General features: G+C 54.2%; 11 protein-coding genes across 11 annotated transcripts; 7 read left to right on the top strand and 4 right to left on the bottom strand.

The window, feature by feature from the left end:
* Window positions 1-287: 287 nt before the first annotated feature.
* On the bottom strand, window positions 288-1,329 carry PG997_014748 (uncharacterized protein; the record flags this gene model as incomplete). Its single annotated transcript, XM_066819062.1, has 2 exons — window positions 288-1,180; window positions 1,245-1,329. The coding sequence occupies 2 exons, from the start codon at window positions 1,327-1,329 to the stop codon at window positions 288-290; spliced, it is 978 nt and encodes a 325-aa protein (XP_066661250.1).
* Window positions 1,330-2,434: 1,105 nt separating this feature from the next.
* On the top strand, window positions 2,435-3,052 carry PG997_014747 (gnat family n- protein; the record flags this gene model as incomplete). Its single annotated transcript, XM_066819061.1, has 2 exons — window positions 2,435-2,648; window positions 2,748-3,052. The coding sequence occupies 2 exons, from the start codon at window positions 2,435-2,437 to the stop codon at window positions 3,050-3,052; spliced, it is 519 nt and encodes a 172-aa protein (XP_066661249.1).
* A 38-nt stretch (window positions 3,053-3,090) lies between these two features.
* Window positions 3,091-4,353, bottom strand: PG997_014746 (tRNA (cytidine(32)/guanosine(34)-2'-O)-methyltransferase; the record flags this gene model as incomplete). Its single annotated transcript, XM_066819060.1, has 2 exons — window positions 3,091-4,184; window positions 4,251-4,353. The coding sequence occupies 2 exons, from the start codon at window positions 4,351-4,353 to the stop codon at window positions 3,091-3,093; spliced, it is 1,197 nt and encodes a 398-aa protein (XP_066661248.1).
* Window positions 4,354-4,707: 354 nt separating this feature from the next.
* Window positions 4,708-7,262, top strand: PG997_014745 (ATP-dependent RNA helicase MAK5; the record flags this gene model as incomplete). The annotated part of the gene is made up of 4 exons (XM_066819059.1): window positions 4,708-5,685; window positions 5,725-6,099; window positions 6,281-6,366; window positions 6,422-7,262. 4 exons carry the CDS (start codon window positions 4,708-4,710, stop codon window positions 7,260-7,262), a joined length of 2,280 nt encoding a protein of 759 aa, XP_066661247.1.
* Window positions 7,263-8,222: 960 nt separating this feature from the next.
* On the top strand, window positions 8,223-9,398 carry PG997_014744 (uncharacterized protein; the record flags this gene model as incomplete). Its single annotated transcript, XM_066819058.1, has 1 exon — window positions 8,223-9,398. The coding sequence occupies one exon, from the start codon at window positions 8,223-8,225 to the stop codon at window positions 9,396-9,398; it is 1,176 nt and encodes a 391-aa protein (XP_066661246.1).
* Window positions 9,399-11,410: 2,012 nt separating this feature from the next.
* PG997_014743 (uncharacterized protein) lies at window positions 11,411-11,966 on the top strand (the record flags this gene model as incomplete). The annotated part of the gene is made up of 2 exons (XM_066819057.1): window positions 11,411-11,611; window positions 11,856-11,966. The coding sequence occupies 2 exons, from the start codon at window positions 11,411-11,413 to the stop codon at window positions 11,964-11,966; spliced, it is 312 nt and encodes a 103-aa protein (XP_066661245.1).
* A 1,093-nt stretch (window positions 11,967-13,059) lies between these two features.
* Window positions 13,060-14,791, bottom strand: PG997_014742 (uncharacterized protein; the record flags this gene model as incomplete). The annotated part of the gene is made up of 2 exons (XM_066819056.1): window positions 13,060-13,133; window positions 13,207-14,791. 2 exons carry the CDS (start codon window positions 14,789-14,791, stop codon window positions 13,060-13,062), a joined length of 1,659 nt encoding a protein of 552 aa, XP_066661244.1.
* Window positions 14,792-18,493: 3,702 nt separating this feature from the next.
* On the top strand, window positions 18,494-20,009 carry PG997_014741 (uncharacterized protein; the record flags this gene model as incomplete). Its single annotated transcript, XM_066819055.1, has 4 exons — window positions 18,494-18,630; window positions 18,700-18,798; window positions 18,853-18,902; window positions 19,015-20,009. The coding sequence occupies 4 exons, from the start codon at window positions 18,494-18,496 to the stop codon at window positions 20,007-20,009; spliced, it is 1,281 nt and encodes a 426-aa protein (XP_066661243.1).
* Window positions 20,010-21,343: 1,334 nt separating this feature from the next.
* On the top strand, window positions 21,344-22,022 carry PG997_014740 (uncharacterized protein; the record flags this gene model as incomplete). Its single annotated transcript, XM_066819054.1, has 2 exons — window positions 21,344-21,702; window positions 21,848-22,022. The coding sequence occupies 2 exons, from the start codon at window positions 21,344-21,346 to the stop codon at window positions 22,020-22,022; spliced, it is 534 nt and encodes a 177-aa protein (XP_066661242.1).
* Window positions 22,023-22,867: 845 nt separating this feature from the next.
* Window positions 22,868-24,759, top strand: PG997_014739 (glucosidase 2 subunit beta; the record flags this gene model as incomplete). Its single annotated transcript, XM_066819053.1, has 4 exons — window positions 22,868-22,964; window positions 23,115-23,244; window positions 23,316-24,055; window positions 24,110-24,759. The coding sequence occupies 4 exons, from the start codon at window positions 22,868-22,870 to the stop codon at window positions 24,757-24,759; spliced, it is 1,617 nt and encodes a 538-aa protein (XP_066661241.1).
* A 249-nt stretch (window positions 24,760-25,008) lies between these two features.
* On the bottom strand, window positions 25,009-25,905 carry PG997_014738 (uncharacterized protein; the record flags this gene model as incomplete). Its single annotated transcript, XM_066819052.1, has 1 exon — window positions 25,009-25,905. The coding sequence occupies one exon, from the start codon at window positions 25,903-25,905 to the stop codon at window positions 25,009-25,011; it is 897 nt and encodes a 298-aa protein (XP_066661240.1).
* Window positions 25,906-26,061: the final 156 nt, after the last annotated feature.

Raw genomic sequence — 26,061 nt, 5'->3', positions numbered from 1 at the left:
ATGGGTGGGAATCACATTTTGGACGGGGCGTTTGGTTTCCCCCTTTTTGGATATAGTAACACTGCAGATCTCTAGATAGCATAGTATGGCGGTTCAGTTATACATCGTCAAGGTGACTCATTGTACAGGAAAGAGGGAGAATTATGGAGTGTCGCGGATCTATTACATGCTTGACCAGCAAGTCACTTCCTCAAAGACCTTCAAAGCTATCTTTATCGTGACCAATTCCCCTTGAAACCTTGGAGTGTATGCATCCCACAAGTGCGGCGGCAGATTTGAACCCACATTCAGCTTCTTCCCTGGGCTTCTTGCCGCATCTCATCGATTTTCTTCCAGAGCATATCCCGCGTCGCTGTCGGGATGGTGCCTGTTCCACTGATTTTCAACAGCCGTTCCAGCCACTTCCTGTCCCTCTCTCTTTCCTCATCGCGATCTTTTTGTGCACTCGTAAGTGCGTCAGTGTTTGGCTCCTCGTCTCTTGCCGATGGTGTAGGCAGATACGCAGTGTCGCTATCGTTGCTTGTGCTTGACCCTTCTTCTCCCTCGTCGTCCGGGGAGAGAAGAAGCTGTCGCTCCTCCTCCTTCCACAACTCAGTCCACGACTTTCGTTCTTCCTCCTCGCCTGTACAGCGGTTGCACGTAGCTTCGCACTTGCCCTTGACGAGTTTCAGCTTCGCCCAGTGGGTCGACCGCGGAAGGTCGTCGAATTTCCAGGGGCTGTGCTCGCACTTGCAGCACTCCTCGGGCTTCAAGTAGGGCCAATGGGATCCCTCGGTGATGGCGATCTGCTGCAGCGACATGACCTCGGTCCAGAAGTGCGGGCAATCTTGAGTCATCCGCTGGAAGTTGGAGTCTAACAGGGGCCAGAAGTGAGCGCCTTTGACGACATTGACAAAGTACTGTTGCTCGCACGCGAACTCGTTCTTGTCCTCCTCCTCGTACACCATCCTGACGCCGGCGAAGAAGCCGCGCAGCTCGGATACATCGAGCTGCTCATCGCTGTCTTCGGCCTCGTAGAACGCGGTCTGGGCCTCGATCATCATCTTGTGCAAGGCGTGGTGGAGGTGGTTTCGTGCGTAGGCGGTCAGGTCGGGTAGCAGGAATACCCGCGAGCAGTGGATCAGACGCAGGCATGCAGTAATGTTGCTACCATCCTTGGCGAAGACCTCACCAGGTAGGCCTATGTACAAACCATGTCAGCCAACAGAACTATCATGGATCAGGTCATCTCGTGCCCTACTCACATCCCGTGTAGATCCAGGTAATGATCCACCAAACTGCCTGGGCATCTTCCTCATCGATGTAGAAATATGCCGGGTCTCCGAACATCTTTTGAGCATTCTTGTTAGTTTGTGCTTATTTGGGATACGTGTTTTGGGTGAACGCTGATGGATTAATCTTACCCAAGCGTTTGAAAGACCGGTTCGAAAATACAGGCATCGGGAAGAGAGCATCAGCTTGTGAAGCCGCCAGCTCTGGCCGCCGCACCGGACTAGCACATCAGAGAAATTTCCCGTTCGGAGGAGTCTGGATGGTTACAAGAAAATCAAAATTAGCAGTGGCAAACACCCAAGCAACAGCCAACACTTACTTCTCGTCGTACAGTGCGTTGGGAGAAAAGGCAGCCATCATTGCGCGCGGTTGCGATTCCTGCTTCATGGAGCGTGAGGAATGCCGTATCTGCATCAGGAGTGAAGTTGTAAGATTATTGGAGCGTCGAACGCCTGCTTACAGGCCCAAATGTGCAACAGTCTCCAAAGTGGTTTTGTACAAGTATGATGAACAAATGCGATGGAGCCGTGTGATGGTGAACACGTAATTTTGTCCCCAGTTGAAAGAAGACGAAACGCCCCTCTGGGAGCCTTCGAACAAGAAAGGTACAGTAAACATAAAAAGAGGGTCACGTAGACCGAACGCGAATGAATTCGACAAGACTTAGCGCGCAGGTTACCATCCAGGTACTTGCGGCAATGGCCTCACGTATACGTGACCTTTTGGGGAGCCCACACCCGTTCTGCAGCGCCGTCGCCATTTACCATGATTCCCCCATATTTGCTCAGGATATTGCCCCCAAGTACAACGATGTTGGGATATATCATACTTCGGGTGGTTCCGACCATACCAGGTCGGATTGCATACGCTATCTGACTGACGGTGTTGGCATATGTAAGAACAAGTAATTTAGGAGAGTCCAAAAGACAACCTGCTGCTTGTTTCCGGTTTCAAAACCGGCGTGCCTACTGCACTCCTTTGCCTTGAGAGGAGGTGTACGTTGCGGAGGTCACGTGAGCCATGACGTGAGGCGGGCTCAGCTGAAAGTCTATCAATTTCTGCACTGAGGGGGTGGCCATGGAGGTCAACGATGACACTGTTCCAAGACTTTACTTATGTGAACAGTTATTTATTTTCGTGCCTATCTCCTAAGGTCGCGAGAATGTTGAACCCCGAAGTGAAGAACTGGTATCGTGATGACTATCTGATTTCGACCGAACCGCAGCTCATCCAGGTCGACGAAATCAATGCGGTTCTAGGCTCTGATCTGATGTGGTGGGCGCAGGGTCTACCCAGAGATCAGATGAGAAAAGCCCTGCACAACTCGCTCTGCTTCGGTCTCTACGCCCTCCCGCAATCCACGGCGGAAATCGCAGGTATGCCTGGAATACTTCAGGACTGTTGTTTCACCTTGTGCTATCTTCCCTGACCTGGGTGAATGAGAAGCTCTCCACTGATAAACTGATTATCCATAGGCCATGGCAGTCCAAAACAAGTCGGCCTCTTGAGAGTCATCACGGACGATGTGACTTTCGCCTACTTGACCGATGTTTATGTTTTGCCAGAACATCAGGGGAAAGGCATTGGTCGTTGGATGCTTGAGTGTCTCGGCGAGGTTATTAAAGGATGGCCGCATCTGCGACGTTTCATGTTCTTAACCAGCGATGCGATGGACATGTACCGCAAGACGCTGGGTGCCAAGACATGGGAGGAGTGCGGAATGAAGGATGTCATGGTCGGTGTAGTAGAGGGGCCCGCAGCGCAGCATCCAGATTCATGATATTCATTAGCAAATTGACAGACATAGGAGCGCCTCGATCAGCTCTTGGTCCCTGTCTTTCCATATGCACCTCCAGCCAACTTCCTCATCTCAAGTGCTCGCTTGTAAGGCGGCGCGGTTGGTGGCTGCACGGGGTCCAGTGATACGTGACCAGGGGGCAGTCGGTACGAAGCGTCGGAGTCGAAGGCAGAGAGATCACCGCAGGCGATAAAGGGCGCAATCCATCTCACGTCATCCTTCTCAGGGGCGCGTAGATCCTCAAACTCGACTTCCGTGACTCCGTCGGCATTGGTGCTGCGCGGGTATTCTGGACTGCAATTCCAAGCGCTGGTTTCGGGGTTCTGAAGGACCGTCGGCGCCCTGGCTGAAAGCACGTTTCGCCTCTCTTCCATCATGTCCGACAAGCGGTATCCCACGCCGAGCGGCTCCTCCAGGCTGGCTGAGAACCCCTTTGGGGGTTGGAAGTTCAGGCAGACGATGAAGGCCTCGACACTGCTGGCGCGCGATGAGCGGGGCTTGGCGACGTGGACTTCCTCGAAGAAGATCTTTAGTTGGGCATATAGCACGTCCACGTTCTTGCCGCGGAAGATCTTGGCGACGAACTTGCCGCCAGGCTTCAGCACACAGAGAGCTAGGTTCAGGGCAGCGAACAGTAGTTGCGACTGCACGTAAATATCCAGATCATGTAAGCCAGTAACATCAGGGGCACCATCGCTGATGACTAAGTCGACGGGGTGGGCGGCCTTCTGGTCCTTTGACGTGGCATCGTAGTCCGGGTCCAAGGCATGAAGCAGAAGAGGGACCGTGGCGGGGTGCGTGATGTCCGCCCGAAGAGTGATGATACCCGGCAGGGGACTGATAGGCTGCAGGTCGATCGAAACGATCTTGACGTCCTTTCTTGGCTTCAGCTCGTCCTCGGAGGGATCTACCTCGACGACATGCTCTTCAGGGGCCTCCTTTACCGGGCCAAAGACTCCCAGCATCTGCTGGCGGAACTTGACCTCGCGATTCTGCCATGCCGCACGGCCGAACTTCTCACCCTTAATGAGTACGCGTGAGAGGACTTGCGACCAACTGCCAGGTGCAGCGCATAAGTCTACGACTCTGGTGACGTCGGCGAAGAGATCGAATTCTGAGGGGTTGAATGAGTTATTGAGATTTCTTCATCTGATGGCGGGGTTCTACGTCGGAAACGGACCTTCATCCAGCTGCAGCAGTTTGAAAGCACTTCTTGCGCGCCAGCCCTGCTCCTTGGCCAGGCGGTAGTAGGCATCGCGCTTGTCTTTTGAAGATTTGCCCATTTCGCGTTATTGTCTCCTTTACAGTATCCCGTAAGTACTCAAAGTTGACGGTATACAGAGAATAACTGTCTACCTAATATTCTGCCCATTTTCCCTTACCGTTGGCGGGGTGGTTCATTCTGGAGATTTCCAATTATTTTTTTCCCAGCGAATAGGATGCTGCGAAACAGGGCGGAATTAAGGTATGGTCAGTGCTGGGATGGTACTGGTGGGCGGTTTTAGTGGGCAATGTCGGTCCCAAAAGATGCCGATCTCTACAAAAATTTAGAAACCTCGAGTCTTGAAGCTTCAGCATCATCCCGACCAAAGACGCCCCGCCATCTCGCAACTTTTTGCGAAATACCCAGCCTCACCATGGTCGATTACAAGAAGAGAAAGCTGAATCTGGCGGCTGCGGCTGCTGGCGGCGCCCAATCCGCCTCCAAGAAGCAGAAAACCCAGCCCAAGCCCAAGTCGCAAAAGCCTACCAGGAGGCCGAACCGATTGCTTGCCGCCGATGCGCTGAAATGGAAGGCCGCCGAGCTCCCCGACATGTTGAACGACGCCGAGGGTTTCTTTGGACTTGAGGAGATAGATGATGTAGAAGTCATCAAAAGGCCAGACAACTCGGTCGAGTTTAGGACTATTGCTGCGGACGATGAAGATGAGGACGAACAGGCCGAGGACAATGCCGAAGGCGACGACGACGAGTTCGAGGGCTTCGGCGATGGCCCAATGGAAGCTGATACCACCGAGACCCAAGGCAAAGTCGAGGAAGTAACGACTCCTGCTGAGGCCCCTACCGAGAAGGCCAAGGAACCTAAAGAAAAGGCAAAGAAAGAGAAGAAGACCAAGGCCGAGAAGAAGCAGGAGCAAAAGGAGAAGAAGGAGAAACAGTCAACGAAGAAAGCCGACAAGTCTGAAGACGACCTGGAAGTGACGGGCAACGCCTTTGATGCGCTGGAAAAAGTGGAGGCAGCAGAAGATGAAGTCAACGTTTCGGCCTGGGTTCGCATGGATCTGTCACCGCAGGTGGTGTCGGGTCTTGCGAAGCTGAAGTTCAGCAAACCAACCAAGATCCAGAGGGCAGCCATACCGCACATCCTAGCCGGCCACGACGTTATCGGAAAGGCCTCGACGGGTTCCGGAAAGACATTGGCCTTTGGTATTCCCATTGTCGAGCGATGGCTAGAGGTATTCGAGTCGACCCACGAAGCGGACGAGCCCGAATCCAGGGACCCCATCGCCCTGATACTATCGCCCACACGAGAACTGGCCCACCAACTCACCGAACATATCAAGAACCTCTGCAGCGGCATGCCCAACTCCCCTACATCTGCTCGGTTACCGGAGGTCTCTCCGTGCACAAGCAACAGCGCCAGCTGACCAAAGCCGATATCGTTATTGGCACTCCCCGGTCGCCTGTGGGAAGTCTTGAGCTCGAGCACCGAGCTTATGAACAAGTTCAAGAACATCAAGTTCCTGGTCGTGGATGAGGCCGATCGCCTACTCAGCGAGGGTTCCTTCAAGGAAGCCGAGGATATCCTCAACGGTCTCGATCGCTACACGGCCAACGAAGATGAAGAGGCGCGCAAGCCTATGCCGCGCCAGACCTTGGTCTTCTCCGCCACCTTCCACAAGGGGCTGCAGCAGAAGCTTGCGGGCAAGGGCAAATTTGGCCTGATGAATGAGGCAGACTCGATGGAGTATCTTCTGAAGAAGCTCAACTTCCGCGAGGAGCAGCCTGTGTACTGTGATGTTAATCCTGTAAGCACCTTTAGGGATTTAGCCCGTCCCTATTCCAGTATTTACCCTTCTTTATACCGCTGTCTTGAGGACTGAATGTACATGGAGCATTCCAAGGTTACATATATCCTCTCCCAAGACATAGATTCCACCCTTTCCTCCTCCCCCTTTGGAGAGCAATACTAACGCCGAGAATCGATAGGTTGCACAAATGGCGGAAGGTCTCAAGGAGGGCCTTGTTGAGTGCGGAGCCATGGAAAAGGACCTATACCTTTACCTACTACTGATGTAAGATGCTGCCATTTCTGATAGACCTATGGGTTGCAACTGACTGTATCAATAGGATTTACCCCAACAAACGTGTATTGGTATTCACCAACTCAATCAGCTCTGCAAGACGCATAAATCCCATGTTACAGCTACTCAACCTTCCGACAAACCCCTTACATTCTCAGATGGCTCAGAAAGCTCGATTACGATCAGTCGAACGCTTCACTAATGCCCCTCATGGACAAGCCTCTGTCCTCATTGCTACTGATGTGGCTGCTCGTGGTCTCGATATCCCAGGGGTTGATATAGTTATCCACTACCATGTCCCTCGCGATGCGAGCTCCTATGTCCATCGATCCGGGCGCACAGCTCGTGCTGAGAAGACTGGTATCAGTATCCTGCTCTGCGCGCCTGAAGAAGTCATTTCGACACGGCGACTCATTGCCAAGGTCCACGCCGAGGGTAGAGGATCAGGAGCGGGCAAGAACTTTTTTGTGCAGACAATGGATGTGGACCGCAAGCTCGCCAGCCGTCTCAAGCCGCGCCTCACACTGGCCAAGAAGATTGCCGACGCGTCGCAGGCGAAGGAGAAGGGTAGCAAGGAAGACGACTGGATGCGCAAGGCCGCCGAGGAGTTGGGCGTCGAGTACGACAGCGACGAGCTGGAGAAGGCGGGCAAGTGGGGAGGACGAGGTAGCGTGAGAAAGGAGAAGCAAAAAGAAGGCAAAAACATGTCGAAGCAAGAAATGGGTGCTCTCAAGGCCGAGCTGAAGGAGCTCATGTCCCAGCGGATCAATACCGGTGTAAGCACCAAGTACATCGCTACGGGCATGCTGGACGTGGACGAGCTGTTGAAAGGTGCCAAGGGCGACTTCCTGGGCAAGGTTGACGGCCTGGACATCCAAGGCCTTTAATGCTTCGTATATACTTGCACAGAGTTGCGCCATGTTATATTCCTCGGCCACCACTTCGGTTCCTCTTTAATCTGATACCCAGACAGCAGCATTCGATAGAATAAGCAATAGCAAATGTACAATACCACAGCACATCAGTCTTGAGCACATGTATGCCGGCTGGTCCCTCCCTCATCTTCGAGCAACGAGTTCTTTTCATCTGACAATTCGAGTCGCTGTTCCAAAGCTACCCAGCCTCGGCATTTCATGATTTTGGTGCATAATCGTATGGATGCTGCCCAGAATATCGGGAAACCTGGGGTAATTATTGGGGGCTTTTATGGAGCTTAATGAATTGCCCAACTTCAACATGGAGGGCCATCCATTTCCTTATTGCATCAAAAGCCCCAAGAGCCCGGGAGTCGGGACGATTACTTTACATTCGGTAGAACGAAATCAATTCATTTCTTGGCAGTGATTCTTCTTCTTCAATATCAATGGTCTGGTCTGCCATTGTTTCTCTCTGAGCCGATGTCATTTAAAACATGTGGCAATGGCAGCAGAAAGGGGCGATGAGATCGAGCCAGTCGTGTTCAGCAAATCAAGCAGCGGGTTCTTCGAAACAACCTACTGCCTACTTATATCGATTTCCCAAATATAATAAACACAGATCGTGTGGACTTACTTTTCCCAGGACTGCTCTCAAGATATGAACTGTAATATGACAGCTGGCCAGAAAAAGGAAAATGTAGATACGGGCGTCAGGGTTGTCGAATCAGTAAGCACTTACACTTGCATACATGCGAGGTAGCTGCAATTGGCTTACCTTACCTATATGTAGACAAGTCATCCCCGGAGCGGTCAACGCTTATGTCTCAAATTCCCGGAACATAACTCGATTATTGGAACTATCTCTTCACTCAATCCTGTCTAATTACGACACCCACGCGCAAACTATCCTAGGTACTTACGTTAGCAAACATGTCGCAGTCAGTTGCTGGGATGTCAGAGTCGACTGCTACTGCTCTATTGAGCAAGGGCCTCAACCACGACAAAGCGGCACCTTCGGGCCCGCACGAGACCACGAAGGTGGCGGCCCAGTGTCACTGTGGCGCCGTCGCGTTCAGTGTCAGCCTGCCCGTCGCCAGCTTGCCGCTGCGGGGCTATCTCTGCCATTGCAGCATTTGCCGGCACGCGCAGGGGACGTACGCTCGGATGGGGGTCGTTTTGCCACCCGGCGTCAAACCAGACTGGGCCGGTGGCTTAATGCCTAGCAACAAGATGGCAAGCTACGAAATACCGGGTCGCCCTACGCCCCAGTTCTTCTGCTCTACATGCGGGTCGACGATCGGTGGGCATGGGGCGGACGGTCAGTGGTCCATGCCGGTCTCGCTGTTCGATAGCAGTTTCTGGGAGTTTCGCGTCCACGGCTTCCCCAAGTCGGTCCCCGACGGCGGGTTGCTGGGGTGGCTACTGCCGGGTGCTGCGGCTTCTGCTGGCGCTGAGGAGATCATCTGGTATAGTCCGAACCACATGGACTCGTTCGTGGCCGCGGAGCCGGAACGAGCCGCGGACGGGACAGAGCGCCTCCGCGCCGAGTGTCACTGCGGAGGGGTGTCGTTCACGATCCCCCGTCCGAGCCAAGCCGTCCTCGACGACACGTACCTGCGCGACTACGTCTCGCCCTCGGACCCGACGAAGTGGAAGGCGTTCCTTGACCTCTGCCGCGACTGCGGCCGCCTCTCGGGCGCCAACGTGGTGCCCTGGATGCTGGTGCCGCGCGTGGTCCTCGAGCCGCCCGTTCCGGCGGACCTAGGCCGAGAAGAGCAGCATCAGCAGCAACGACCGTACGGCACCCTGAAGACGTACAAGTCGTCGGCGCCCAACACGCGCGGGTTCTGCGGCGTGTGCGGCGCGACGGTGTTCCTCGCGACCAAGCACCGCGAGCCGACGGCGGCGCAGGCCGTGCTCAATGTCGCGATGGGCCTGCTGCGCGCGCCCGAGGGGGTCAAGGCTGAGGACTGGGTTACGTGGCGCGCGGGGAAGCCGGCTTGGGCGGAGGATGCGAAGGGGTATGACGAGGAGTTCACGGTTGGTTTGGTCGAGGGGCATAGGAGATGGGGGGTCGAGAAGTACGGGGGAGGCGTTCGAGTTTGACGTGATTTAGTCGCGCCAAGCGCGCAGTCCATTGATGAAAAATGGCTGTATACACTCCTCACCTAAAATAAAAACACTTGGTGCTTCAGTATATAACATCTTTCTTGAGCTGCGACAAGTTAATGTACAGAAATTTGGTATTTCCAGATATCAAGGTAGAAGGCCTTTGAGCTTTCTTGGCGAGAAACGGAAGGTAAAAAGGAAGGGGGAAAAGGAGATGCCTGGTCCCATCATTCAGTGGGATGCGCATTGCAATAGAATGACTATTTCTTACCGACTTACATGCGATTTGCCTCTATACATCGAAAGACGGTATTAATACGGGTTCTTAAAGGGCTTCAAGGTACACCTCCCTAATGTAAGCCCCAAGGTTTTTCTACGCATGTCAAAAGAAGACTGCGGCGACGGCGATGCAGATGCCTTCATTGCTTGCAGGGAAGGCGCAATGGGGATCTGCTGCAATGCGGGGGAAACAGCGTGGAGGTGCGACAATTGATGCGCAAGTGGTGCCTTCCCCTAGTTTCCCCTCCTCCAATCCTCCTGCTCTCTCCTCCCTCTCTTCCCGCGACCTTTTTACTTCAATCAACTCATGAAACACCAATGCGAACATCCCAGTTCAGTGTCAATCGCGGGTATGGTTGATACAAACAGGCCATGCACGAATTGGGCCAATCATTTGGGCTGTTGACGTGGGACTGGCCAACGCATCGCGTCTCCGTTGCAGTTACTCGCTGCTGTATTCATTCATCCTTTCGGTCGAGTCCAGCCTTCCGTGAACTAACCCTATGTCCCATGTTTCTCAAGCGAGAAGTCGGGAAGACACCAGGAAAGTTCTAGACCAATGGCCGAATTGCTCCTCTCTCGTCTAGATGAAAAATCGTCATCATGAATGAGAAATGACTAGAAAACCTCGAGGCGCGCCGCGCGCGGCAGTGGTGGGAGAGCAGAGCAGTCGTAGCCGTTAGGCTTGATCCGGCATGCAGAAAAGGGCACCCTTTCCATCGAATGAGATGAACCAGGTGTCCACCACCCTCCTCTTCCCTCTCTCGATGTTGGAGGGGGCAGCTTCCATGGACTACGGAAGGAGACACCGCGATTTCTCGACCAACACGTCTGGTCTATTATTTGACACCTATCGTCCCCATTTCGGATCTCCCGTCGCCTCTAGCAAGAGCAAGAGCAAGAGCCACATGGAACGGAGAGGGTAGGAAGCGAAGAAGAGGGGAAAGCACCGCCTACTTCTGACTACCCGCGTGTCATTTGCCTGGTTCGAGTGATATTATTATTGCCTGCCCATTTATCAATGGCTATCGATGGATGGATGGGGTTTTCCCTCCATGCCGACCCAGCCTCTGGCGTTCAGGTCCAGGTGACCAGGTAGGTTAGGCATTAGGTACAGTAGCTCGTCTAGCTCCCCGTCTTTTCGGTCGCTCTCGTAGTATGGCGGTTGCTATTGCGGGCGACGTGCTCCTCGCTTGTCTCGTCTCGTCCTGGCCCTGCTGGATCGGAGCTGGGGTCTGGTGTTGGTGTGTTGGGATTAGAGCGCGATGGCAATACACACGCACATACTCCAGTCTCTCTCTTGCACGCTCTCGCAAGCCGGGCCACACAACAGCTCCCCGTTCCCATCCCCATCCCCATCCCATCTCTTTTCTGCCTCTGCCCTCCTCCTTTTCTCTTTTCTCTTTCTTCACCACTCTCCTCTTTCCTCGAATTGTCACCTGAAGCTGTACGAGATTGTAATTGAACTTACTTTCTACTTTTTACCAACATCCTTCCAAGTCCTAAACTCACAGCCGCAATCTTTGCGACAAGCTAACCGCCCGTTTCGTAAGTCGGCCCATCCACTGCCCATCCAACTTTGCGCAGTTGTCGCATTCGCCCGCGCATGTTCGCACAACGTCGCATGGACGGATGCGATGCATCGCGTCTTCAATTACGTCGCATGCTAACGGTACATATAGATTACGCTTTACCAACTTTCCAAAACCACCCCAATATCACACGTCAAAATGGCTCGCGAGGGAACACGCTCTGCGACCGGCAACTCCAAGCCGCGCGTCTTCGAGTCCGTTGACACCGCGCCCGCCATCAAGCGCACCACCAAGCCCAAGACTACCAAGAAGCCTGCCGCTGAGTCTACTTCCGTCACCACTAAGCCTGCTGGCGTCACTAAGAAGACGCCCGCGAAGAAGAACGGTGTCGCTGCCAAGGTTAGTCAGATCTTTGTTTCCCCATGCAAGCATTACCTTCCATATTCGCTGTGTCGCCCTCGGTTCGGTATGATTCTCGTACTGCCCCGGGCCGCGACTTGCTCGTGTCATTTTACTTTATCGTTGCCGATGCGGATCAGCATCTTTAGTGGAACAGCACACCCTACCCTCCCCGCTTCTCTCCATCATACTTCCATGAATTTCGATCTTTTCGCGACGACGCAAATGGCTAACTCTTACATAGGTCAAGTCGGCAGTGAGCAGGGCCACTGGTAAGGCCAAGACTGAAGCCAAGACTGATGAGGTCAAGGCGAAGAAGGCAACTGCTTCCAAGCCCAAGACGGCTGCCAAGTAGATCTTTGGCCGCTGTAAAATCATGCACAATCAAGCCAAAACGAAGGCGTCCCGTTGGGCGTCGCTGGGCAAAAGTAAGGCGCGCCAGCAACTGGGCAAGACTAAAACGCTCCGGTTGAAGCTACGGAATAAGCAACGAAGAAGGGATATGTCAATGCCGTGAAGCATTTGCGCGAATCAAAGCCGTGGGAGAAGTTCAGAGGACGTTTCGCCCAAACCTGGGGAAGTCTCGTGGGTTTGGACTCCTGAACAAGACGCAGTCTATTCGCTCGATTGGTGGATTGGGTCTGCTCTCTTGCCGTCTTTCCTGCTTGCTCTTTATTTTCGGATACCTCCTTGCGTTTTTTGGAGTAGCCTGTTTTCCTCTTTCGGGGCGGTGCGGGCGGTGAGATACCTGGATGGGCATTGGCTTTATGGGTCGGTTGGCTTGGGCTCTGGATCCATCTTGGGAAAGATGGGGAGTCTGCCTGACTGATATGGGTAAATGTTGGTTTTATGTGTCGATATCAATGCTAGCCGGCGTAGGAGTTCTCAGGGACAAATATACCTTACTTGCGTATTGCGAATAGTACTTTCGTCTGAACACATTTGATACTGCTGACCGACCGATATACGTCGTCTTCAATTCTGGAGATGGCACTGCTGGAGGCTATGATCCAATGATACGAAGCCGAGCACCTTCATTTGGACATCTACAAAAATTATATACGCACGTTTTAACCGCCGTGAAGCGAAGCTATGATGAATAGAAGATATCGTGTATCTTGAGTATATTCATGTTCGAGCAAACGTTATCTGCTAGATAGGCAACTATGTGGATGAATCCATATATCCAAATATAGACACAGGACAGTCCCCCAGATAATATGTGAAGATGGCACTGGCTCTTTTTCAATTCTGCCATTGGCCAAGATTATGTCATGTTGTTTCCAAGTAATGTACCAAAAATGCATATACAAGCAAATATACGGGAGCGTTTCCCCAACGTAAGGAATACGTATTGTATCCCTGTGGTAACATCACCAATATAAACAGATAAACAGGAAGTAAGTGGTCGTCGTCAAAGTCGTAGTCACGCGCTTTCAGAGAGTGGTTTAAGTCGGGAAGTGGAGGACCTGTCCAGGGGGCATCTTGGTGTTTTGCCAGTTGACGTCGTTGGTGCGTTCGCCTGATATCATGTTAGCTACCTCATTTGGTCTTTGTAAATTCTTCATAGGGGTGAGGGGTTGTGGTGAACTTACCTTGTTGAACGAGCTGCATCTCCCGGACGCCGCACTGCAGCCCGTTCCTGGCTACACGCTGGGTGAGCTGCCAGTGGCCACCTTGTGAACCCTCGTTGTTTACCCAGACCTCCTCCATGAAGCTCTCGCCTTCGCGGACGGCGCGGTGGGGGTTGTGGGTGGGGAGGCGGAGGATGGGCGTGAGGATGCGCTGCAGCACGCTCAGGAGGCGCTCCCAGCGGCGGACCCAGGGGAGCCACGCGAGCGTCTCCTGGGAGTAGGCGACGCGGACGTAGGGGTTCACGTACGTGCCGAGCTCCTTCTCGGTCTTGCCGCTGGCCTTGCGCGCGACCTGGGCCACGTCGGCTAGGAAGAGGCAGCACTCGCACGCGTCGTAGAAGACCTCGGGCTCGTAGCGGAAGCGGACGGGGCTCGTCACGCTGGCGGGCTGGGCCGGGTCGAGGACGTGGTGGCCGGGGGCGCGGAAGTCCGGGTCGGGCAGGGACTGGTTTAGGTTCTGGACGTGGCGGGCCTGCATGGCGACGATGCCGCCCCAGCAGGCGGTGACGGGGACGGCGTCGGCCTGGCGCAGGACGGCGGCGCGGGAGAGGCCGGCGCCGGCGTTGCTGAAATACGGAAAAATGGGCAGGCCGTTGCTGAAGCCCTCGGCGTCGCGCTGGGCGTAGAGATCGTAAAATAGCAGGGGGTTGGCGAAGTCCATGCCGCAGGTCGACAGGTAGCGCGTCCGGCCGTCGGGGCCCTGGTTCGTGCTGAAGAGGAGCTGCGCCGCGTCGATCGGGTGGAAGGCGACGTCGTTGAGGAACAGGATCTTATCGTATTCCACTACGCCGCCATCCTCGTTCTCGTCCAGCTGGTCGAGCGGCCGCAGCGGGCGGTTGCGCATCTCGGACAGGTAGGCCAGGCGCTTGATGCGGTCTGTGCCGTCCGGCATCCGGATCGTCGGGAAGTCGGACAGCGAGACATGTGGATCGTACACGACCTTGTGGCGGCATCGCAGTTGGCTCTTCAGCCAGTTGAGCGCCTTTTCGCCCGCCTCGCCGCTGTCGTTCTCGTAGATGCTAACGAAAACGTTATCCTCGCCGATCAGACGGACGAGCTCGAGCAGCGTCCGACCCCAGCTTCCAGTGGCCAGGTGGCCGTCCTTGTCGTACAGACTGACGCTTATAAAGACCTTCTCTTTGAAAGGGTTTGCGCAGCCCGGCTCGGCCGAGGGGCCTGGACCTTGACATCGCGCGGCCAGGTCCCGGTAGTGCTTGGGCTGCCGCGTGTACGACGGCGCGAGGATCGGGGTGCCGATAATAAGTATACATATTAATAGGATGGTGTATTTCAACACGGTAAATAGGGGGTGTCCGGGATGCCTCCTGAGTATGCGCCGGAAGCCCCGCTGTCTTGATCTAAACCAGCTATTCCAAGACTGGCCGCCGCGGCCGCCGGCGGACGCGAGCCGGTCCTGCCACGAGTCCTTCTCTACGTCCTCGGCATAGTCGAAGTCGCCGAGGGTCGTGGACGAGGCGGGCGAGAGGGTTTGGTCGGCGGGGTCGACGAAGGGCTGTCGCTCGCTCGAGGAGGCGAAGTGTCGCATCGTTTGTACGCCGTAGCGAGAAAAGGGGGTGGGAGGGGGTGGTTGATTATTGGGGGCCTGCGCCCTACGGTCGTGAGCAGATGGGCTGTCTCGGCCGCATCGGTCAGGGCGACACAGGGAGTCTATGTCGCGCTCGTATCTTCGGCAGGGGGTTCGTGGCAAGGTCGGTCGTGGTAGGGCAGCGTAATAGGAGGTTCCGCGCCGAGGTGTGTCTCGTTTCGTCCGATGGGCAATATCTGTGAAACTCGAAGGAAGGACACAGGAGATTATCGGCCTGAGAAGCAATCAAGCAATCCCAGCAGTCGCGTAACGGAGAAAAGTCAATAACTCGGTTCGCTGGAAGAGAATCCTTCCCAATTGCTTTTTTCCACCACACCACTTCCTCCCAGCTGTTGAGGAAGTGGGTTGTTGTTTGGCGGCGGATCGCACAGGTGGCCGAGCGTAAATAGATCTGGCGTAGCAGCAGGCTGGGGGGCTTGGAGCGTCGCAGCTTTAACGATGTGGCCCCCGACTGTTCTCGTAGGGCGTACCTGAGCCTCAAGGTAGTATGAAAATAATCAATTGGGTAAAGATCCTCCAGGCGAAATCGAATTGAAGGAAATACGGCCCCCAAAGTACGACCCCCAAGAAGAAAGTAATTAAGATTTAATCGTCAAAAAGTGGTGGATCCCTGCGTTGCTTCAGCCGCGGCGTGCTTCGGCCTGGTTACCGCCAAATTTAGCACCATGGTGGACAGGCTTGCCAGGCTAGGCCTCTTCGGGGGCCATCTTGCTCTATCGGGGCGACCCTTGAGGCTAGCTTTGGCGGGGTCTTCCCCGCTGAAGAATGAATGATAGAATGAATGATCCCGTCTCCGTCTTCTCATCACAGTTTCTACAAGACATCAAACCTAATGCATGCAGCTTCCATATTGTTATATATCTCGAATAATTTCAAATATACTCAGTCCCGGTACTCTCCGGGCTAATATTATTTTTGAATATGACAGAAAAGGCTCGGTAGGGCACATATTTCGCCCTATGCCAAAGCCTGCTGGCCTCACTGTGCTTTGGAGGCTGGGTTGGGATGGGCGTCAAAATGCAGGAACCAAGTGATACAGTAAGTGCTTGCATACGGCGCAGTAACCACAAGCTTCCTTTTTCCTTACGCAAAGAGAATAGATCGGCTCGTCCTCGTACCACATTTTGTGTAAGCAATTGAAACCTTTCCCGATATGACCGATACTTTAATATTCCGGTATTACCTACAGGCGTCGTCGGTCGCCTTTGCCCCTGTCCTCACATCAGCTGCCCCCTGACCATGACAAGGTTGATGTCATTTGTCTGTCTACCTGACCTTGTCTCAGACGTGGACCTCTGCGCTGGGAATACAGAGCAAGGGAGAAGCATATGCAAGTCATCACTGGGTATTGACCTCGGAGATAACACAAGTTTTTCTTCCGTACGTCTCTTCCATCCCTTGGCAAATGTCGGATGTTTCTTGTTTCAGACTCCACATGAACCGAACCGCACCGATGATCCGCCCGTAATTGTTTATCTTTTTGTGGACGCCTATCTTTGTACCACAACGCAGAACCCCGACGATACAGCGGCCATAGCTACATCGGCTTTCGGTACAACCCAGCAAGCTCCCCGTCGGATGGACTATGATGCCTGCCATATCTAATCCAGGAGTTCAGGGATGCTTGTCATACTACCATGCCACAATGGTAGAACCCAGTCAGCTTTCTGTGTCCAGCCGGGCCCCCATTCGGGAGTGGCGCAGATGCACGATGTCTTGGGGCTCTGGTCTGTTCACATCTACTTTCGATATGCAAGCCTCGCGTTTACTTGCTTGACACATCACTGTCTCCTCCTTTCTTGGGGTATTCAGGCTCAAGCAGAGCGGAGGATCCGTCACGGCCGGCGATAAGAAGCTCACAGCTGCCAATACCCACTGCGATGGTTTTGGCCATCGACTTGGTAACGTTGCAGAGTTAATCGTTCACGGCCAGAATGCAACCCATCATGCTGGCATTTGCCCAGACTGTGGAACAGATGAACCTGGACTAGGAAGGAGTGTGATGGAATTGCTGGGGTACAGGGTCGTGGTCGTGAGATGGGCCAGGGCGAGAGCTGACTGGTCAAACCACTGCACGCGATAACCACGCTCTTTCGCACATGCTTCCCGAAGCAGATGCAGGGCCGACCCGCCAATCTCCCTCGGCCACTCTATCTGATAGCCTTTCTTCCACGCCGCACCCCCAAAAAGCCCAATGCTTCCTTCAGGTGGCCCCTGATCCTCATGAACGCCGGTTCCTTGGCTTCGCGCCTCTGGGATGCAGCCGAACAATTGCGTGCACCCCTGGCGACTGACCAGAAACATCTCCAATGTTACTGAAAAGCGTGTGCTACCATGCTATTTATATGCAAGCCGAGCCGTTGAGCAGGCGTGGTTCATCCCACATCAATACACCGTACGTATGGACGAGACAAATCTACATTTTGGGTTCTTCTTGGCATCTGCTATCAAAACTGCATGTCTTACACTTGCCATCACGGGTAGTTTGCCCACGCGAGCCGTGACGAGCCCATCATGACTTGCAGCAAGGGTCTTCATTCGCTGAGAGGCTTCAGAGATCGGGGTTCCTAATCGCGCACTGGAGATGACGGATGTGACCCTGAGATAAGACGGGCCCTCCTTTCGAGAGCAGCGTTCCCCGAATCACAGCGACATGATTCGGCGCTTCGATGGCAAAGGCGCATTAGCCCCCATTCTTGCTCATGTACATTCCACTCACTATACAGAAGGACTGGCTAGGATGGGCTCTGTTGGAGAGAATACCGAGACATCCCAGAGCAGATCGTTCGGCTAATCAGAAACACCCTGTCCACTCCACCTTCCCGTTGCGGCATAGGACTTCGACCTCCTGTCACTTTCCCTGGGTCCCCCATATGCCATGTTACCTACCCCCTGATTGACGACACCCATCATTTGACTAGGTACTCCCACACCTGCTGACGACCGCACGCGACTTGGTCGTCTTTCGAGCCGCAAGGCTTCAGGGCAGACATATGTGGCAACGTTGCCGCCTATTCGGGCGAGGATTATCTCCCTGTCTTGCAGGTGTCCTGTTCTCTGTAAGGGTCACCGGTTTCTGTTCCTCATCCTCCATTCGGAGATTACCAGCTCCGGAAATGATCCCTAGAAGGGCTGGACACACATGGACCGCGTGTGGCTTTCTCATGTTGTTGTTACATCTGGCACACCCGGCCTACTTTTCTGGCTTCATTCCCCACGGAGGATGCGCAAGAGAGGCTCATGCTACCAGCAGCTGGGGAACGATGGGCTTAGACTGTAGGATGTGTGGGTCGGGTCAGCCTTCAACGGCCCCCCTTTCTTCACCCACCGCCTAGCTGACAACATGGGGTACCGACTAAGAGACATCGCTTATGCAACACGATGGCAACATGTCTCTCGACGCGTGTTGTCACCTACCGGGAAAGTGCAAACGGGGGACGTTCCATGTGCCTGGCCTTCATGCAGTATAAAGGTGTCGTAACCAGCCGTTGTTCTTCTGTGGTATTCTCATCTCGACCACACCAACTATAGCTTCCAGAGTCAGACATCTGACGTCGACTTCTTGTCTTGCCTTCTACTGTCTTGCTAGCATATATATAACACGACCACTCCTTTCGCGTGTTCTATACATACGTTGCCGTCATGCTGTCTAACACGTTCCAGTTGCTGGCAACTACCTGCCTCTCCCTCTACGCATCGGTCAGTCACGCCTCTCCTCTCACACACAGCGTCGACAAACGCGCTGGCGGTTACGAAAACTCGGCCTACTTCGTGAACTGGTAAGTCGCATATTCAAATTCCTGTAAGTTGATATTTGAACATACGCACTGACACTCGCCGCAATATAGGGGTATCTACGGCCGCAACTACAAGCCCCAGTCGCTGCCTGCCAACCAGATCACAAACGTTCTCTATGCATTTGCTAACTTTCAGGATGACGGGACGGTGTAAGTACAAAGTCCGGAACGCGAGGACCACACGGTAGCTGACAACACCTTAAGTATTACGTCCGATTCGTGGGCTGATGTCGAGATACATTGGGAGGGTGACTGTAAGTCGAGGTTTCTTTATCCTTTTCCAAAGCTGGATCTGCTATGTGGGATTCAACAATAGGCATTCTTCAAGCATGATTAGATGTACTTTTACTGATCTTCTCCTTCCAGCCTGGAACGACCCCTCAGGCTATGCTTACGGCTGCGTGAAGCAGCTGTTCAAGCTCAAGAAGGCCAACCGCAACATGAAGGTGCTGCTCTCCATCGGTGGCTGGACGTACAGCCTGAACGGGCGGTTCGCGTCTGCCGTCAGCACGGACGCCAAGCGCAAGCAGTTCGCCAAGTCGTCGGTAGCCCTGATGAAGGACTGGGGCTTCGACGGTGTCGACATCGACTGGGAGTACCCGGCCAACGACCAGGAGGCGCAGGACCTGGTCTCGCTGTTGGCCACGATCCGGGCCGAGCTGGACGACTACTCGTCGCGCAACGACCTGGACGGCTACCACTTCCTGCTCACAGCCGCAGTGCCCGCGGGCCCGCAGAACTACAACAACATGCGCCTCGGCGAGATGGACAAGTACCTCGACACCTTCAACCTCATGGCCTACGACTACGCCGGCAGTTTCAGCAACGCCACGGGCCACCAGGCGAACTTGTACCCGGACCCATCTAACAAGGACGCCACGCCCTTCAGCACCGACCGCGCCGTGACCGACTACATCGCCGCGGGCGTCCCCGCGAGCAAAATCGTCATGGGCATGCCACTGTACGGCCGGGCCTTCGAGTCGACCGACGGACCGGGCAAGCCCTACAGCGGCATCGGGGAGGGGTCGTGGGAGCAAGGGATCTGGGACTACAAGGCGCTGCCCAAGGCCGGGGCCGAGGTGACCAACAAGGACGACAAGGTCGGGGCGAGCTGGTCGTACGACGCGGGCAAGAGGGAGTTCATCTCGTACGACACGCCCGACATGGTCCGGGCCAAGGTCTCGTACGCCACGGGCAAGGGGCTCGGCGGGTCCATGTTCTGGGAGGCGTCCGGGGACAAGACGGGGGCGGACAGTTTGATTGGGGTCAGTGCGGAGGCGCTGGGGTCGCTCAAGTCGACGCAGAATAACCTCAAGTACCCGGACAGCAAGTATGCCAATATTGCGCAGAACCTGATCTAAGACGACGGGTAGGGGGCTATTCTATTCTTTTTCTTTTTCTTGTCTTTCTATTCCTTATGTTCGGTTTGGGTGGCAGGTTTCTCTGATAAACATTTCATGGGTGGGAATTTTCGCTTCCTATATCTCCTCGGGGTTCAACCACGACACTTGTGGTTTTACGGCATTTTACATTTTCAGGGATAGCGGGTTGTACGAGAAGGGGACGGGCCAGCATGGGCAGAAAGACCGTTTGGGAGTCTTTGGGTTACGATATCACAGACGATGAATGAAACAATTTCACCTGAAAAGGAATTCATTGCGCACACCTAGTATACATGTGGATCTCGGCATACCAGGGGCTTGTGTAGCTTGCCCGAGCTTCATGCTTATTCGCATCTGCAATGTCTACTTTAACGAGGGAGGCTTGTAAAAAAGGAGTAGTACCAGAGACCAAAGAGACTCTCCAGGTTACGTAACATTAAAGTTGTGGCCATGAAACGAGGAAGCAGATTAACACCTTGCCCATCTATGTCTCTAACTTCGAAATGTGAATGTCCATCCGTGCGAAGTTTTGCTTAGTTCCCCAGGGCAGCGGATTTACCCCAGATTTGCTTCGCAGCAGCACAGCTAACGGAATTGACTTTGGTGAACTTGCAAGCCATCTTCAGGGACCTAGCACTCTATTCCGTTGTGTTGGCAGTTAGAAGGATTTGCCTCGCTTCTGCTTTCCCCGGAAACAGGAATGTCTCACCGAGCCATGCTTATACACTATGCACAGACTGTTCCAAGAACGCGGCTCGTCCCCAACTTAGCCAAGCTTTTCGAACCGTCCCGTACGCTGGGGCACTCTCCAAGATGATGTTGAGACTCGGTCCAGGCCTTCGAAATTTAGCACCGAATCTCACTTGGACCCCTTGAGTGATCCACTGTGCCCAAGGGACTAAGATAGGGCTGAGGTATGAATCATTGAACCTGTTTTAACGACAATGCTCTGGTGAGCACACAGAGAAACTGCAGAAACGAAACTTAAGAAATCCCAGGTGTTTCAGGCCTCGATATTGTCGAGAAGTGTAAGAGGGCATATTGCACAGCACCTAAAGCAGAGAACCAGGGACCAAGGCTGTTTTAGATCCAGCGGACCTCCGTATCTTGGTTTACTATATGCAAAGTCGTCAAGAGTCCCATATTGCCATACGATGCGGGCAGTCTGGTGAATTAGTATAAGTATGGCTGGCATGCCAGTCCATCAACGATTTGAAAAAACCACCAGACAAGCATCCTTTCGCAAGCCAACCATCTTCACCATCAAACAACTACTACATCTCATCCCCTTCTTCATCACGAATCCATCCATCATGCAGTTCTCTACCGCCTTCATCGCTGCCGTCGCCAGCATCCCCATGTCCCTGGCGGCCACGACGTACGGCACCGCTGCCTTGGAGCCGGGCCTGTACGAGGCCATCCACCAGCGCGAGAACGTTCTCGCCTACACCCTGGACACCAAGCAGTACAACCGCCTCGGTGAGTCCATGACCAACGACATCGTCTACGACAGCCGCCCCCTGGGCCCCAACTACGGCGGCCTCTCCGTCGGGCTCAAGCAGACCACCGACAACATCCGCGCCGCCTTTGCCGGCGCCAAGGTTGCGCACCACGTCTCCAACGCCATCATTGTGCCCCAGAAGGATGGGAAGGCGGCCAACGTGACCACCTAGTACGTTTGCTCTTTTGTTTCTTCTTCACTTCACACCGAACACACTCCTTGCCCCTTACTCTTCCTACCTATAACAATTACACATCTTTCGGTCCAACATAAGAGTGGAAGAGACAGAGCTAACCAAATATATCATCACGTGCAGCATCGTCTACTCGCGCTGGGACCCCGCGGCGCTCAACGACGCCACCAAGACGTTCCGCATCTACGAGCGATGCGACGACTACTTCGTCGTTGACAGTTCCGACGGCAACTGGAAGCTGAAGTACAGCTTGGTCACCAACCTGGCCCCCAAGGTCGAGCGCCCCTACTTCGGATAGAGGATGGCTGGTATGTCATGTTGCCGGCCGGCGGCGGTTGCTGGCGGCGCATCACAAGTCATGGCGCTTGCAGCGAAGTCCGATGGGATTAATGTGGGATTAATTGTGTAGTGTGTCTTGGGCGATTGGTTGTGTTGAATGGTTGTGGTTTAATTAGGAGGTAATCAGATAGGAATATATTGCTGGTTGCACAACGTCTCAGTGTCAACATAACTCTGCATGCCGTATTTGCTTTAGGCACAATCGGTCAGTGATGGCGTTCAAATAAGCTTGGTCTGGGATGCTAAGGGTGGAAAACATCCCAAGTAGTCCATCCAATGTGACGGAGACAAGGAGCTAGGAGATTTTGAGGGAACTTATTCCTTACATCGTCACCGAGGAGTGCAATTGAATTGTGCAGCAAAATTACCTAAAATAAACCCCTAAAATCAAATAACTGCGAAGGACTTATGTTAAATGGCAATGGAAGTATGTAGGTATGTACGGAGTAAGTGTTCGAATCTCAACATGCCACTTCTCTGGAAGAGCCATGAGTGGCAGCTTCTCAGAGTTGCAACCATGCCCCCGGGTTCTGTCAATTGTGAGTTGATCAATAAAGCGAGGGGGTCTTGGTGCTTGGGGGCCATCCCTGAATTGAACCCCCGCACGCCACATTTCACCCCACACAGCGTGGCTAAGAGCCAAAGAGCCCAAGCCAGCTGGCAGGGCAGGGGAGCTGCGGCGTTAGTTCGTTAGCTGTTCGGGAGCTCCTCCTCTGATGTGTTTCGTGTTCAGTTCAGTTCACCTAGCATCCGCTCGCTCTTCTGTTCAAGGAAAGGGTTCTATCCCCAACAACAACAGCAAACATGCGGCAATCACGGGCATTTGTGCTATTGGGCACAGCTGCTGCTCACAGTGGCCTCGTGGCTGCTGGTTCATTACCACGAGGTGTCGGCCCTGAATGTACGTCATCCCCCAATTCCTGTCTTTCTCTAGGGCCCTCAGGTTGCTGGGTAGCTTGGTACACCTTGGGAGATTGCAATTGCAACAGCCCACGTTTTTGAGGTTGAGTATGTGTGGCAAACAACGACTGACCAACCAATCGCTCTGCAGTTGTCAAGTTCTACGAGTTCAAGGACACTTTCACTTGCATCGGCCATCCGTCCATTTCCATCCCCGCGTCCAAAGTAAACGACAACAGCTGCGACTGCCCTGACGGCTCCGACGAGCCTGGCACGGCAGCGTGTGCCTACCTGGACCCTCTCTCGCCCCCCAGCCATTGCCTGCCGCCTTCTCCGGCACCACCAATGCGAGCAATGCCCTGCCCGGCTTCTGGTGTGCCAACGAGGGCCACATTGGCGCTTACGTCCCGTTCATGTACGTGAATGACGGTGTCTGTGACTACCAACTGTGCTGTGACGGCAGCGACGAGTACCGCGGTATCGGCGGTGTCAAGTGCGAGAACCGCTGTGCGACTATCGGAAAGGAATGGCGGAGAGTCGAGAAGGAACGCAAGGAGAACCTGGAGCGGGCCAACAAGAAGCGCCGTACCATGGCCAAGGAATCTAGAGAGCTCCGACGCCGGGTCGAGGCTAAGATCACGACCCTGCAAGAGGAGATCAAGGGTCTCGAGTTCAAGCGTGACGAGCTCAAGCAAAAGTACGACGAGGTTGAACGCTCCGAGCGTGGCAAGGTGGTCAAGACCGAAGGTACCGGCAAGCTCGGTGTTCTGGTTGGTCTGGCTCGCAACCGGGTCAACGAGCTCAGAGATGTTCTCCGAGTTGTCATGGGGCAGCGAGACGACCTCAAGGGCAAGGTTGAAGAGCTGCAAGGCATCCTGGCCGCATTCAAGGAGGAGTACAACCCCAACTTCAACGACGAGGGTGTCAAGAAGGCTGTCCGTGCATGGGAGGACTATGCTGCCAAGCTCGTGGAGGCCCCGGCCGAGACCCTCCATGAAGATGACATCCAGGAAGTGCTGAAGGAAGATACCGACTCCAACGGCATCAACTGGAAGGAGTATGAGGAAGGCGAGATTACCGATACCGATATCCGTAAGTTGTGTGATATTTTCTGGCTATTTAATATGGTATGCTAACAAGTTACAGTCTACAGTTTGGAGGCTTACCTCCCTGGCCCTGTCCGCGATTTCGTCCACGATAAGCTGAACTTCATCCGCATCTGGCTGATCCAGAACGGTATTCTAGCCGATAACCCGACAAGCTCTGGAGAGTCTCGCCTCGTTATTGCCGCGCGTGAGGCCTACCAGGCTGTCGAGAGCGAGATCAGCACCAAGGAGCGTGATCTGTCCAGCCAACAGGAGGATCTCCAGAAGGATTACGGCGCCGACGACATTTTCCGCTACCTCAAGGACAAGTGTGTGTCCACGGATGCCGGAGAATACAACTACGAGCTTTGCTGGCTGTCCCGCACTTCTCAGAAGTCCAAGAAGGGTCATGGCCACACTACTATGGGCAACTTCGAACGCATTGACTGGGAAGAAAGCGACGAAGAAGAGCGCCATGACGGCAAGGGTCTGGGCCGGGGCAAGCGCATGGTGATGCGTTACGAAAACGGGCAGGGCTGCTGGAACGGCCCGAACCGCCGAACCGATGTTTGGCTGGCATGTGCCGAGACCGAAGAGCTCTGGCGGATTGCCGAGCAGGAGAAGTGCGTTTACCGCATGGAAGTTGGCACCCCTGCTGCTTGCGAAGAAGCTGTGGAACCCGGCAACGTAAGGGAGAAGGACGAGTTGTAAGCTTACTCGCGGTGATGCTACACAAATCTTATATACACACTGAGTTAGACAGTGGATAGACGATGGATGATGACTTAAGCGAGGGATGACAAAATCTGTTTTTAGCCTGTTGAATCACAAGAATCTAAGAGTTTGGCGATGTTTTGAGAATCATGAATCGTGGTATCATTGAGCATCATCTTATATACAAGTGATTAGTAGTGTAGCAACGCCCTTTCTCGGGTCTTGATGCCTCGCCTCGTTACATCATCACCTCACTTTCTCTCGCCTGCCTTCTGCAATCTTCCGCCGTTTGGTGTTCTCCTCTTGCTCTGCTAACACCCTTGCAGTGAGTGAGGCTGTCATGGAGTTGTTGATACGGCTTTCGATACCCGTCTCCTTCTCCTTTTTTCCTTTCTTGGTGCCGTTCTCCTTCTCACCGTTCGCGGCCTCCTCGGCCTTGCGCTTCTTCTTGCCGCCGCTCTTATCCTTCTTCAGACTATGCGACAGACCTTTCGACTTGAGGTCTTCCATCCTCGCCTTCAGTTTCCCGAGCTCGGCATCCGAGGTTGGCAAAATCGGGATGACGTTGCTTTCCTCAAATGGCTCGCTACATTCTGGACAATGTTGCTTTTGCTGCTCTGGCTCTTTCTTCGCCTCGTCGCTTCCACTGCTGCTGTTGCTCTTGCCGTTGCCTTCCGCCGGCTGCAACTCCTTCATAGCGGCCTCGGCAAAGACATGGCCACATGGTACAATGTAGACGGCCTTGGTCGCGGCCCCGCCCAACTCCTTGAGACTGACGGGACAGGCGCGAAACTCGCGACCCTTCTCGTCCTTGCGCACGGTGAAGCGCAGTTTCACGACATCCTTGACGCCCTTGATGTCGGTCTGGCGGAAGGCCTCCTCTTGGGCCTCGGGCACGGCGGCGTCGTCCGTGGGAAGTAAGCACTGTAGGATCGATTCGTAGTTGTAGAGGATCCCGCGCCAGTCGGACACGACCATGTCCTTGTTGTTGAGGTCGAGCGGCTGCGAGGACAGGGGGCACGTCGTCCAGGCATGGGTCAGGGACTCGTGCAGGGTTTCTTTGAGCTCGGTCGCGGTCGGGAGGCGGGCGGCGTTCTTGACAAGCTCGCGGCGTTTGGGGATGGAGCCGCCATCGTTGCCCATTTTGAGAGATGTGCTGGGGATTGGGCGGGTGGTCGGGTGGTCGGGTGCGGATGAGATAGTGGTTGTAGATGTTGCGAGCGAAGACGCTGGACCCGTGGGTGTACAGGAAGCCCCTGAGATTCGGCGACGAAGTGGTATCTGCCTCGTTGATAGCCC

Source organism: Apiospora hydei (genome assembly GCF_038363865.1).
Source record: "Apiospora hydei strain CBS 114990 chromosome Unknown utg000010l_segment0_segment0, whole genome shotgun sequence".
NCBI lineage: Eukaryota > Fungi > Ascomycota > Sordariomycetes > Amphisphaeriales > Apiosporaceae > Apiospora > Apiospora hydei.
The sequence above is the reverse complement of the archived record's forward strand: the minus strand, read 5'-3'. Positions and strand labels throughout refer to the sequence as shown.